Raw genomic sequence first — 15,263 nt, forward strand, 5'->3', positions numbered from 1 at the left:
AACCCTGAGCTCATGTTTCCTGCATATTACATTTTAACGAATATATTGATTTAGAATAAAACGGGGTTACGTTACATATACAGAGATGAGTTTGCATTAAAGCAAAATGTTTTATTTTGAGATCATCTGACGTCGGGAAAATTAATTAAGAAGAAATTTCACAAATATTAATATAACCAAGGTAAACTCAGGTAAGATGGCCATAGAGGAAAGATGGCCAATCCATGTTCTATCAATCTAACTCATCTAGTATCGATTGAACATGGGTTGGCCATCTTTCCTCTATGGCCATCTTACCTGAGTTTACCGTGGTTATATTAATATTTGTGAAATTCCTTCTTAATTAATTTTCCCGACGTTAGATGATCTCAAAATAAAACATTTTGCTTTAATGCAAACTCATCTCTGTATATGTAACGTAACCTCGTTTTATTCTAAATCAATATATTCGTTAAAATATAATATGCCAGGAAACATGAGTTCAGGGTTGCTTGTCACCCGTCGTCTTGAAATCATTACAATTAGTTACCATATGCTTTAAGATAAATATTAGATGTCTATTATCTCGCATTTAATATGTGTACATTAAAAAAGATATAACATTTGAAGTTGGTGAGTAATGACGAAGTGGTCGGTAAAGTCAGTGGTGGAGTATAATACTCAAAGCTTATCGTCGAGTGGATCGGGAATATGCAAAATGTCGCGGAAAGTACTTGCGGCGCGGCGGTGTGCTAGCGGCAAGCAAATAGACGTATATCCAGCGGAAAAACGAAGATTTCCAGGCTGGAAAGCCTCTTGCATGAACGTATACATATGCACGGTATACGAATCCTCGAAACATTCATGATTCTTCACTGAGAAAGTGGTGCTTCACCTCCTCCACCCGTGCGCAGCCGTAATAAGTGACGCAAGCGTTCCTAGATACATATTTAAAAGCTAAACGTAAATCTTCAACTGATAAAATTTTTTATTCACGTCTTCACGAACGCGCGATTTGTATTCCGGTAATATTTCTTTTTTTTTCCCCACAAAAGAACATCACTCTGACGTCGACGAGCGACTATTCGCTCGTCGAGCGAAACCGATGATCGCGAATTGAAAATTACCTTTGAAAAGTACTTGGTAAATGCGCAAACCATCCGCCACTTAAATGAAAACGGATATTTTTCATGGTGTTGATTACTCTTTTCCGGAAGAGAAATTTGCTCGAATCTAAATCTATTTTATCCTTGAGAAAGTTTTATCTATCCTTACAGTTCTACACTGCGTTGCTGCACATAGTATGCTCTTTTGATGATAATGAAATAGTCTTTATAGAAAGAACTAAAGAACACATTATATATATATATATATATATATATATATATATATATATATATTTACACGTATAAATCATTTATGTATGTTGTATAAAATTAAAATATTTTGATATTACTATAAAATCTTTTTTAGTCTAATTGTAAGTCGTCGACATATTGCGTTCGATAATCATAGAAAAGACAAGTACTTAATAAAAAATTAACATTATTTTGTTTACGAAGCTTTTATAGTAATAGCTTCCTTTCTTATCTGGCAAACGAAATGTTGATTCTGTTTTTGCTGTCGAATCGGCTTGGCTTCTCTTATACATTGCTCGTAAAATCTCGTGTTATATATAGATTCGAGCTATTACCTGGAAGTGAGAAACGGACTTTGCGGAGGAAACTATTTCGAATTATCGCGGTATCCTGTATTCCTTGCTGTATTCGTTGTATGCGCAATGCTTTCGCTATCTCTTTTTGCGGACACCTATACCGTGCTCGTGATCAGCTGCTGCGCTTTAGACGGTTTATCCTATCCCGTTTTTTTCTCGGTAAACTGACAGTGATCAATAGCGATACGCGTCAATATATACAAAATGTATCACTTTAATCTGCACAGCAAAATATTGCAAAAAAAATAATCGAACATAGATCAGAGTGGATTTTTTAATAAAAGTTTTTTATATTAATAATAAAAATAAATGCGATAAAAATAAATAAAATAAAAATGTAATTCTGTATATTTATAAAAAAAAAATAAAAATAAATACAAAAATATAATTTTGAATCTATCATATCGGTTTTCCGTGCTGCTTATCATAAATGCGATGTTACAACGCGCATTAAAACCGTGATGCATTATCTAACACTTTAATTTCATCTTTCAAAGGAGTTCCGGTATAAGATTACACTGTCGCAAATGTCGAGAACCGACGGAAGAGTGGACCGTCTTCTCTTTTTCTCAGCTTTCCAGGATACCATCCGGGAAAGAAGATCCTCTTTGCTATAATTGATGCGAATCACGTTGAAATTTCAAACCGAGCTGCGTATTTTCAAATTATACGACCTATCCCTGTATCATTTTCTCTCATTTTCAGTGATGGGGAAGTATTGCATTTATACCTTTGAAAAATTTCATACAAAATTTCGCACAAAATACCACCGTAGTATGATATAAGATGCATATTTTGGACGATAAAAATAAATTTCACAAAAACATAAAACATACTTATAATTCCTAAAGCCTCTTTGAGATAAAGCAGTCGAATCAAATGATTATATTAACGAAATATCCGACGATATGAAGTATTTCTAATTTCGCAATGAGAGATTATTGAACCCGCCGCGCGTTTTCATCGTATTGATTTTGTGCGAAACCTAATTTGTCGAATTTGAAATAAATTTCGTCTGCTCGATACAGAATTTTTCTCGCGGCGCCAATTCGCCGGTTGTTTGTTGCATTCCAGTGCAATTCAATTTTGGGCGCAAATTCGTTCCGAGTCTGCCGGCTATTTTATGCCTCCAGCTAGAAGATTTCGACGCAATTTTGCTTCGGCACATACAATGACACAGCTCCTTTCATCCAAATATCACATTAGACTGCTACAGATTTTTACCAAATTTAATAGCAAATGTCATCGATATAATTTATCTTTACCTTAAGCTTTTGCTATACCTAATTGTTATGGCTTATTATAACATAATTTCCGAGTCTTTTTACGATAATTGCATATAAAAAAATAATAATTTACTTAAAGTAACTGACAAAGAGAAAATTGTGTTTATCTCTATGCAGCAATAAAAAATCAATAACCATCAACGCTTGCACATTTTGGTTTGCTTAAGATAATAAAATAATATTAAAAAGAAATTATATGAGCAATTTAATTATATATTATATGTATATATTCAAATTGTTCTCTCTCTCTTTCTCTTCCTTTTTTTTAATTTACAATTAGTAAAACACTTAGTTTAATTATATATAATATATAATTTAATATTTAATTTAATATTTAATTTAATTATATAAATAAATATATAATTGATTTAAAAAAATAGAAAGAGTAATTTAAATCAAAGATAATTTTACCTAAAATTTACAATTTTCCATCAGAATTTTACATGTGCAAATTTTAATAGGAAGTTTTACTGAACAATAATATTGATACATGGCTTTATTTTTCCTGTTATACAATGTACCTACACATTTTGTATCTCGTAGAAAGAATGATACAACACTACTACTAGGTAAATAAGGCTATTTTTTAAAAGAGGTGATTTCATCAATGTGTAATTGATATTTCAAGAAGGGTAACGCCCGTATTACAAGATGACGAGCCTAATCCTGATGCATATAAGAACTATTGAGGCATGGTGCAACCAGACTTTTGCAAATCGATCGCGTCTGTGATATTACTTAAGCTCGATGGCAAATCCAATCGATCGCTGCTGGCGATTCGAGTGTACCGCCGGCTTGGAGGAGGAAATTTATTCATCCCGCTTTTCCACCAGATTATATTAAGGTATAAGACTACAGTACATATAATCACGATCAAGTAATTGTCTTTTGAAATTTGCTCGCAAAATTGTTTTTTTGATGCAATTAAAGTTAATATCTTTGCTGATTAAGAAACATTCACATTGGTCACAAAAAATTATTGCAATTTTGTTATATCTTAAGTTAATCTAAAAATAATATCGAATAAGTTTAGTAAATCTATGCATAATTGAATTATACTCTCTTTAATAATTTCTCTTCGATATTATCCTAAGCAAATTAAAGTGCAAACATTGATCGTCATTGTCTACAGAGAGAGCGAGAGAGAAAGCACAATATTTTTTATTTGTAGATTTAACTTTAAATTAAACAAGCTATTAGTTTTTATATGCATTTTCGAAAATATTTCTACTTATGATATAAAAAAATCAGCAAATATGCATTAAGTCAATTAACATTCGACAGAAATAATAAGTTGCGTTCTTTACATCAAATGCGCAACAGCAATTATATTTTTATCTTGAAAAAAAATTTATTATATTTATATAGTAATATAAATATGCATAAATCGTTCGTTAAAATAAAATGGTTATTTATTACAAAAAAATGTCATTACGTTCCGTATCATGCTCTTTCTATAGTGCGATGAAATAGCAGGTCATTAGGATGCTGCAGACGAGATAGCGATTAGGTCAAGGATCTAAATCCTTGTCGGTGCGAGTGGTGGGCGAATTTAATCACGGCGTCGTACAACAATACGCCATAGTCGTATGGCATGCCGATACTGTACGAAGATAATTACGTCTCGCACACTAAACATCTATTTGCGCCGCTCTTGCTGTTAGCCTATCATTACAGGACGTCATAGAAGAAATCTTAAGAGCCAAAGAAGAAACCATACTGTTTTCAGAAGAACATCAATTTTCTCCTTCGTTTCTGTTCTACATATAATTTCGCTGTTGTGAAAAATAATTATTTTAATATCCGCGATGCACATCTAGCCGCACTAGCCACCTAAGAGGAATTTTTCTTTGTCTAATGCGAAGATCGCGTTTGATGTTGATACCGCGCAAGTATCGGATAAACATCTAATACCGCTAAATGTAGGGCAAGAATCTCGGTCATAGAGCCTCAGCCAAGTTCATTATTACCAAGTTTCAACGATGGAACGTGCCATTTTGCAGGCTCATGTAATCGTATCAGCACACCAGACACGTCCCCGCGCGCCTGTTAAATGCAGCTCACAGTAAATCCAATGATTTGGCGGAAAGTTTACGGGCAATGTAGAGCCGCGATAGTAGTATAAACAATCATTACATTTTTATTGTAAAAAAGCGACTTATAATGCCATACTAATCCTCCCTCTATCTGTGTTTATTTTATGATCAGTATTTTCGCAATCCAGTTCAACAGTTGTATGAGATACGTTGCATGAGATACACATTAACGAATCTACAATAAATATACAGCTTTTAGTGCAATCTCTTGAACCGTGCGGTTTATTTCATTATACTGTTTGTATTAGTCGCAAGTTCAATTTCGATTTGTTAACTCTGGTATCGTTGGCCACATTGCCATTCACCACACGTTCCGAAGTTTGCTAAATTCAGTTTTCCTATGTAATATTTTCCTCTCCTGGTTTTTTTAAACAAAGTACTATATATAATATTACTATAAATATTCTTTAATAAACTTACTTTAATAATACTAATAATTACGTTGCATCGATTTATTGTATTAGCAAAAGATAAAGCCTGCAATTCTTGTTTTCTGCTTATATTAACGAGATGTAATCAGAAAATCAATGACAAAAGCATGCAGGCAATCAGTCATTGCAACGTATTTATATTTCTACATTGTACAGAAATCAGAATGTCTAATTTTAAAAATATTTGAAATTATATGCGTTTATTTATTTCTGATATTGTGGAAATATGTGGAAGTATGTGGAAATATAAAGAATTCCGATAATGATCGTGTGAGCTTTATAAAAGTTCCCTTTATATGAATTAAATAACCAATGTATTTTTGTATTTTGCCTTAATACAGTTGTTTGATTGTATAATATATTATACATATAAACAAATCATTATATTTTCATTTTATTCACGTTCTGATTATTTGTTATGATAAAATTCAGTATGAAACAAAGAACAATCGCTTTTATAGTAAATCGATCGCTTTTTATTATCCTCATAAATCCGACCGACGTCATCTTGCTAAGGGGACTTCGTCGTGTTGGGTCGTAAAAAAAGGTGCAATTTTTGTAAAATAAAAAACTTCTGCGGCCGATTGAAAATCGATAGGCGTCATCCTTCCTCTTCACGAGCATAAATCGATTTATATAGCCATTCACGGTTTTCGTTCTTGATTTCTCTGATTCCGGTTCTCGTTTCGGAAATTCCCTTTTCACAAGCCTGCTGACTATACCGCAAAAGACATAGTGATTTAGCAGTCACTACTCCTGATTAATTAAATAATACCGTTGTTACAAAGGTGCTCATCAGTTCTTCCCACATTCGACAAAGCACGGCTGTTACTGCACGCTCGTATATTATTCATTACATGATACGGGGTTCTGTCAACATTTTAATGAATTCACTCGGCTGAAGGAGCCTTCCTTGGAAATGCTGTACGTAGTTTGCACGACATATATAATGCAACTTAAGTACAATGTGCTTCTCTACCAATTTTTAAGTCTACAATATTGTGACCAAAGTAGGAATTAAGAATTTATAGCGTAAAATATCTAATTTTAAGAAAATAATAAACAGTCTTAAAAATAAGATTGTTATTTTTATCGGTTAATGCTTATCGCGTTTTTATTTTAAATATATTTTGCATGTATTGTTCACTAAAACAATATTTAAAATTTTCATTTTTATCCCAAAAATAGTCGTAATTATATATTGGTGTCTAAAATTTCCATTTTTTTTTAAATTTTATGTTTTAAAGTTTCCATTACCAACAAAAATCTAGATACAGAGGCGTTAGAGAAAAAAGAAGAGAGAGAGACAAAAGTGTAATAAAAGTGTAATACATGATATAAAATTGGTGGCTAGAAGGCTATGATTCAGTTTTTCGCCGCTACAAATATCTGCACTGATAGAAGGAGATCAGCCCTGTCATCCGCGACAAAAGAACAGCTTCCTCTGGTTTCTCTTTCGCCACAATGGTCAGCTTGCTGGCACGCACAAAGGCTTTCTAATCTCCCTCGACTGGGTTTGTCATTGTCAAAACGCACATCCTAAGCTCTGATCGTCCTAAATCTATCGTTCGCCATCGACGAATTCATCGATCGATTTTATAAATTGATAAATGTCCGTTCCCCCCCGAGCAGATGACTACCGGAAACGATATCAATCATTGCAATGGCTAGCACTGATATTGACAACTCTTTTTAGAAAAAAAAAAATTAAATAGATTATAGATAATAATAAATAAAATAATTTAGCAATTATTTAAAACAAAAGTATTTTTATATCCGTTATACTAGTATATCATTATTAGGTATGTTGTATTATTTTGAAACTTATTTGAGAGTTTGATAATGAAATTTATCCTTCAATTTTAAAACTACAAAGTGAGTGGGTCAACGTCGGGTCAATTTGGAACTTTGAGAAATACGAATATTAACATTTTTTATTATTATTAATATTAATATATATTTGAAAGTTTTTGAAAAGCGACTGTTTCATCAGTTTTCTACTTTTATTATAATTTTCTGGATAATTAAACGTGTAGTTGCGCACTCTAAATAATCGTGACCGTAGCAACGTCCGAAATAATAATATACGTTGTAAAATAAGTTTTGCGAGTAATGGACGTTTCGACTAAAAACGGACGCAGTCCGTTGGACGATGTATAGAATAGTCGCGAGATTCTCTCTCTCTCTCTCTCTCTCTCTCTCTCTCTCTCTCTCTCTCTCTCTCTCTCTGTCTCACTGTAACTCCCGAATTAATTAAAGCACGCGATGGAAACGCTTCGGTGTTACGAGCGTGGCGCTCCCTTCATGCGTCATGATTACAGACGATAGAATTTTGCTCGCTAACCGCCAGTTCTTGGCATATATAACAAATGCGTTGTCGTATAAGAGCGCCTATCGGGGCTGGCCATTTGCGGCATGATACATTAATTTATTTGCGTTGATACACTGATTGCTGAGAGAGTTTCCAACCCACTCGTATGAGACCGAAGATGCAACGTATATACCGGATGTCCTCAGAGAAAACCTATGTTATTAACAATTTCTTTATATGCTTTAATAAAATATATTTCTCTTCTCTTTTTTTCTTCATTTTTATAATTTTTGTTTGAATAACCATTTTAGAAGATCGATTTTCCTTATTATTTAAATGAACTGGAAAAATTATGTTATAACTTTAATGTCGGCCAATTGGGATATATAAAATTAATACGAAGGCATAAAGAAAGATTCCGTAATATGCTGATATAATATAATATATGATTTTTATAATGTATAAACAAATGTAATGGAATATTTAATCAGGAATATCGAGAGTTATATATACGCTAATTATGCCAACCCTAAACCTAAACTATGCTAACGAATATATGTATACCAATCCATATAGGTATCGCGTTATTGTGTACACATTTGTAATGCATTGTGCTATACCAACGTAGAGGTATTAGATGCAAATATAATGCAAACATTTTTGTTATTACGAGCGTTAACAATCAGTAATATTGCAATTTCTAATTAATGTACATGTATATTATAGCTATAAAAAATTATATTTACAGATTTACCTTTGTAATATCACTTTAGAAAACGCTTGAATATCAATTGACACATTAATTGGAAAAAAATGTAAAAAAGATTTGAGCCGTTTAGTGTAGCTATTTAAAACGTTAATTTAAACGGTTTGCAAAAAGTTAGTAAAGAACAGGTGGAAACATTTAATTTATTACTCATGAGGCAATCCTACTCTGATTTTAGAGAATTTTAAGAGATTTATTGGTCGTCAGCAATACGGTATTATTACGGCAAAGTGTTCATAATTTAGGAAAATCCGGATAACGCCACTTCATCCGTGGATATATTCTGAATAATGGTTTTTAATAATTCAAAGTGGAATCCATAATTCATGCCGTTCTAACGCTGATTCGGTTCGCATTTTTGGTATATGTTCGCTCACTGATATGTTCGCTACGCAACGCTACCTTTGTTTCTTCTCTTCAAAATGCTGGCTATCTTGTCGCCGCCTAAGAAATTGGCTCGTAGTTTATGTTTTACGTGGGTAGGAAATAAAGTTGCGCGAAAGATTATAGTCGCTTCTGATTTATAGGTCGTGGCAATATTAGATTTCACGACCGTAGAAAGAACGGTGCAAAATGCATAGGATAGATGCACAGATGCACGTGTGATAATAAGTGTATTTGAATAGGATTATCCTTGAAGAATAATATATTCCTTACGAGAAACAAGATTTATCTTTTCTTTAGCAAAATGAAGACGCCGTCTTTTCCGCGACTATTTTTTGAAGTTATAATATTAAGTTTTAATAGTTAAATATTCAAACTTTTCATATTAAATATATAGATTTTTGATAAGAGTTTGTTAAAGTAATATCAAAATTAAAAAAAGAATTTTATTAAAATAAAAGTGCTTTGATTCTAAGATTAATAAATATCTTTAAAAATTTCAAATACAGCATATGCTAACAATAAGATTAATATTAACGATTGTTTGTCTAACGGCATGCAGTTTGTCATGTTCGCATATCATAAATATATATATAATTTAAGATTAATATTTACTAAATCCAATATTACAGGAAATCAGTAATCATCAAGGCATGATTGTGTTATTATCCCATGCAAAATCATCCTTTACCATATCGATGTTCCGATGTAATATTGTTCTAAACAGCCTTTGTGGTTTCAGAGGCTGTTTAGGGTTCTACGAATATCGTTGTATTTTCCATTTGATGATATTAATATGTCATTGTATAACCCATTAAGTAAATTAAATTTCCTAATGCATGCTTCCCGCCTTAACGTGATTAAATTTAGTTTAGACTTAAATCGCAATTTTTAAGAATATGTTTTTAAGAATGTTATTAAGCCTTTCTAACGTATTAATAAAAATCATAGAAGTCTATATTAGTAAATTTCTAAGTAACACGGCAATAAATTTAATCCTTCGCACATTTATTTTTGGAAAGCGGATTAATGTTGAAGTTACGATGAAGAAAAATATTAACATCAGGCGATTGTGCGTGCGTAAGATAACATTTTGCTCGGACATAGGCCGTGCATGTGTGTTTTGGATCAGTATTCCTCTACGAAAGCACGCCATATCTCGCAATATCTCCCGCTAGGGCAGGCCGGCAGAAAGTAAAGTTATATTCACGATATAAATCGAATATCCTAAGACCAACGAGAACGAAACGAAGCAAATCGGTTTCAGGCAATCCTGAAGGATCGAAATTGAAGTCGTATATTTTCTTGAAAGTATGATCATCCGGTATTGTTGGGGAAACCAGATACATGTGAGAGATGCTAGCAAAACCGGCGCTAGAAAAATTCCACCGAAATAACTTTGGTGTTTATAATAGAAATTTGCACTGTGAGTAGGCAGCTTGGACATTTCTCTGTATTTTCACAGAATTTTCGCACAGTGCGGCTAACTATTTTTATTCCAGTTCTTTGTCCCCTATTAAATAAAGGGTTAATGTAGAATATAATTCAATGTTAAAAATTGCACAGTATTTATGTATTCAATTTAAAAAATGTAAATAGATTTTAATTTTTCGAATAATTTAGCAGATATATCTCTAAGAATAAATATCACGAAATTCTTAGAATATTATAATAATATAATTCTTGCTTATTTTCAAAAAATCGCACTACAAATCTATATAGATTCCAAATAATCAATATATATATAACAATCGAAAAGCTTATCATATCAAGCGGTTCCAATAACCATAATACGTAATAAATAGCTTTCCGTTTTTCATTCTGATGCTGTAGCGTAGGAAGTGAGACATAGATTCTTATGCCTTTACGGCAGAATGAAAAACGCGAAACGGAAGTGCATTGCGAGCTCGACTGTCCGATGCCGAACAATGAAAAGAGCACGATAATGGTTGTAGGCTCCGCATGTTGAATGATATCGCTACCTGGAAGTCGCTTTTATGCTCCTCTCCTTCTGTGGTCGGTCCCCGTCGCGTGTATCTGTGCGCCGTAATAATGCAAGGGTTATCAGAATGTCCGAGCCGTTTGCTCCGCGCATTACGAGCCGGCAGGTGCACGAAGTATAAGCACGCATTCGCACTTTTCATCCCCGAACGCGTACGACTCTATGGAGAGATATCGCGTGGTGCAATGCTTCTCTCGCTCCACGGTGGCTTTCAATTATCGCTGCTACCGTGGAAATGCTATTAGTGAAAAACCGCATTTTAAATTGGGCGAGAGAAATTTTTGCATGTAATTCATTTACAAAAAATAATCCTTTTGACATTCTCGGCCATTTATGAAATTTCATCGGTGTTTAATGCCATATTCTCTATAACGTTCCATTCAAATGAGGTTTGTCGATTTTGTTTCTTTAGCAACTGTAATTATCTCTGTATGAATTAATTTTAATTCTGATGTTTAATTCATCACAAAGTTGTTTAATTTGTAACACGAAATTATAAGCTTCCATTTAATTTTCATGAGTCCCTGGTTTAATCAATCATGTAGTTGCATGTATTTCATATATTACAATTATACATATAAGAACATTGGATATATCATATGATTTTACAAATACACATTTTAAACTGTATAACGTGCGTAATATATTAATTAATTCTTGAAAGAATTACATTTTCTGTAGCGAGAGCGGGATTCAACGCAATCACATCTCGCAATATACAGCCGCAGCAATATATGCGTCCGCCAAGTGATGTACTTCATTCGACGATTCGTCTTACTTAACAATTTCCTTTGCCACGACGTGCGAGCTTTATTTGAGCCGTTGAGCGGAATAGTGGTATAACTCAAGTGATATTAAGTCACATATTTTAAGGTTATTATGCTTAATTACATTACAGTTTACAATTAACATAAAACTCAGATTTTTCTATCTTTTCTTTTTAACAAGAAATTAAGATAATTTAATTTTATACAAAGTACTTTTCACACATTCTTTTATTATTGTTAAAAATAAAGAGACATGGAGAAGGATATCATCTATTCCTCTCAGTGATTCGTTTATCAGTTTAATATATTTATCTATTTTGATTTTTCTCTCTCTCTCAATTCGGAATTATATATGGTGGTCATACTTTAACGCGAGAAAATCTGAGAAGGCAGCCGGTGGACTAACCGCGAAAAGACAAATTTCGCTCGTGATTGTAAAGTTCTATCTTCTTATTTTCTTTTCGCTCCTATGTGTTCTATGTAGCAGGTCTTAATGATGAACATTAACCCACTTCTAAAGCTCTTTTTTTCTTTATCGGGTAGGTAGGTAATTCGAGCTCGTGAAAACTTTAAATCGTCGGCGTGGCTCGCTGACGGATCTAATCCGTGAATGGTGCAAGATTTCATTTGACTCTTTAACGATCAGGGTCAGCTAATTACTTACCCGGTGCCATTTGTCATTGGCCGGGAACGTCGTTATTAGCCGAGTTTGCTAAAATGCTTTCGCTGTACGTAACCCGTCGCTGATACGCATTCGAAATTGCAAAATTGATAATTAAGCGGAAGGATTAATAGTAAATCGCAAATAAAAGAATTCTTTATTCGTTCTTTTGGTCAAGTATCAAAGTCCGAGATCGACAGAATTTTTTGACAGAATGAATTTTGGCACCGCTGTTGCTCGGAAAAATCGAGAAAAAGGGATGACAGATAGAAATGAAATATATAGGACATCGAAAGATAAATAGGTATATATAAGAGATATATCAAAGTACTTTAGTGTTGCTACAACTTTTTTCATGAATTTTTCATAATCGATCTGTCAATCGAATAAACGCCGTAAATGGGTTTTTCGAATGTCGTGCACATAGATATCTATTATACATTCCGCAAAGTGTTAACGATTATCAGGACCTTTCATAGAAGTCAAAGTTTTAGATGAGTTTGGTCTTCGACAAACTATAGGAAAGCTAAAAAGTGTTAGGCCCGTATTCATAGTCGAGTCTCAAGTCAACACTTAAGACAATCTTGATCAAGTCAGTCTTATTCCATCCAGACCGACTTAAGATCAGTAGATTTCATAGTTATGAAATAAGACGATCTTCACGAAGAAGTTGTCGCTCAAGTAAGTCTTATTTGATTTGAGATCGACTTGGCGAAGACGTACTTGAGACCATGCTTATTCTCGATTCGGCTGTTTCCGTAATATTTCCATCAGTTCCTCCAATAGGAATATTAGATTCAAGGTGCAGTTTTATACCATCTCGTTAATCATGGTTTATGGTTATGTGCATTTTCTATTCTGAATATTACTTCAACTTTATCGGCATTTTATGTGATATAATACAAGAGCGTTTGTATTTTGCAGTTACGCAGTCGAAACGTTATTGCAAAACGAGTCAGCAATTAAAGAAAAGAAATTTTCTAAAATGTCAAAAAATAAGCATTACGCATCAGTTGAAAAAAAAATTTTCTTAGAAATATTAAAAGATTTTAAGCATGTAATTGAAGTAAAAAAAAGTGATTCTTCAACGCTTCGGGATAAAGAAATTGCATGGGATGAAATCTGTAACCGATATAACGATTCGTCAATGATTTTTCAAGAGGTAAATATAAAAGAAAGCTAGGTTATATTTTGAATTGTAAAACATAGTGTAATTATTAATATACAATTATTCGCAATTTATTTTTATTTTTTATATACTATATTTAATACTGATTAAGTAAATGTTATTCTTTTACAGCGTACAGTTGCACAACTGAAAAAACTATGGACAAACATGAAACAGAATCAAAGAGAATTATTGACAAAAGAAAAACAGGCTCGTCTAGCTACTGGTGGTGGTCCACCACCTCCAGAGACAAATATTGATCCTGACGTAGCCGCAATTGCACCGCATCTTTTGGAAACAGCTCCTATCCTTTTTACTTCAAATATGACGGACAATGAAATAAAAGGTAAATAGTTTTATAAATATATTTATAAGCAATTTGTCTCACTATTTAACGTAATTAATATTCTTATGTATGATAAAAACATTTGACAAAAAAATGTTACAAGTTCTTATACTTAATTTTATTTAATTCAAATATATTTTATTTGTTTCAGAAATGGAAAAACAGACTTTGAAGATTGTAACAGATAATGATTCGACCATTGTCATATCTGAAAGTAATGACGACGAGGCAACAAATGAAAATAAAATACAAGAAGGTATGTAAAATTGAAATAGATTAAAAATGAAATATATTTATATCATACACCATTATATCCTTATATACAAATATAGAAAAATCTTTTTTATTAAAAAAATTTATATTAATTTTGTGTTACTGTCTATTTTGTGTTTCACAAGATTATGTTTATATACCCGTAATAAATATATTTCTATGTTTAAAAAGTAAAATTGTTTACAGTTAAGAATTTAAATTGATTATTATTTATTTTCAGTTAACGTAACAATTGAAGATACAACACAAGATAAAGAAAATCAAAATATCGATTTTCCCATTCAAGGTAATTACATAGATATGTGATTCTTACTGATTTCTTTGCTGATCAACTAATGTAATACTGTTATATTTACAGCGGGTGTTTTGAAAAGAAAAAAGGGTTTGGATACTGTTTGTAAACGAAATACAAAAATGACTAAAGTAGAAACAAATATTACTGAAACTTCTCTTAACAATGAAAGTACTTGTATTTTGTACAAGTAATATTATTATATAACAAGGTAAAAAAAGTGATATTAAATTAAATAGATTAATGATTTGTGTTCCTTTTTAAAAGATATTAAAATAGTATGTTATAAATGTTTATTGAAAAAAATTACATTGATATTGTATCAATAAAGTTTAAAATAGAACAAAAATTGTGTTGGTTAACTGCTTTTTATATTCATTACATCATGTATATAATAAATATTATCTGAATAGTTTTTCTATGAGTGCTGCTCGTATAGCAAAACCCTCGCCTGGTTCCCAATGTGGTTCATTAACTGGCACTTCCATTTCATTATCTTCCTCAATGATTTCTTCTTCTGGTAATACGTCATTAAAAATTAATGAAAGATTATGTAGCACAGCACAAGCAACTACAATTGTGGTTGAACATATTAATTTGTTGCTTAATCCTCTAGACAAACACGGAAATCTGCGCTTCCATATTCCAAATGTCCTTTCGACAATTATTCGTGTTCTCCTATGAAGTATATTATAACTGTAATAAAAAATATATTATTATTTGTTGGGTTTTTATGGACAATGGATGAATATAATATAAAATTAAAGACACAGTATACTAACGTGAT

General features: G+C 32.3%; 1 protein-coding gene across 2 annotated transcripts; it reads left to right on the forward strand.

Annotated features, from left to right (window-relative positions):
- The first annotated feature begins 12,964 nt into the window (after positions 1-12,964).
- LOC143896943 (uncharacterized) lies at positions 12,965-14,813 on the forward strand. Of its 2 annotated transcripts, none has more exons than XM_077405132.1 (6): positions 12,965-13,078; positions 13,322-13,559; positions 13,698-13,911; positions 14,063-14,167; positions 14,405-14,470; positions 14,543-14,813. In XM_077405132.1, the coding sequence occupies exons 2-6, from the start codon at positions 13,383-13,385 to the stop codon at positions 14,668-14,670; spliced, it is 690 nt and encodes a 229-aa protein (XP_077261258.1). In that variant the 5' UTR covers positions 12,965-13,078; positions 13,322-13,382; the 3' UTR covers positions 14,671-14,813. The 2 variants fall into 2 exon arrangements, with proteins under 2 accessions (XP_077261258.1, XP_077261257.1); XM_077405131.1 differs by having other exon boundaries at positions 13,058-13,199.
- The last annotated feature ends 450 nt before the right edge of the window (positions 14,814-15,263 follow it).

This window comes from Temnothorax americanus, unplaced genomic scaffold (genome assembly GCF_048541705.1).
Source record: "Temnothorax americanus isolate GAGA-0224 unplaced genomic scaffold, ASM4854170v1 Scaffold2, whole genome shotgun sequence".
Classification (NCBI taxonomy): Eukaryota; Metazoa; Arthropoda; class Insecta; order Hymenoptera; family Formicidae; genus Temnothorax; species Temnothorax americanus.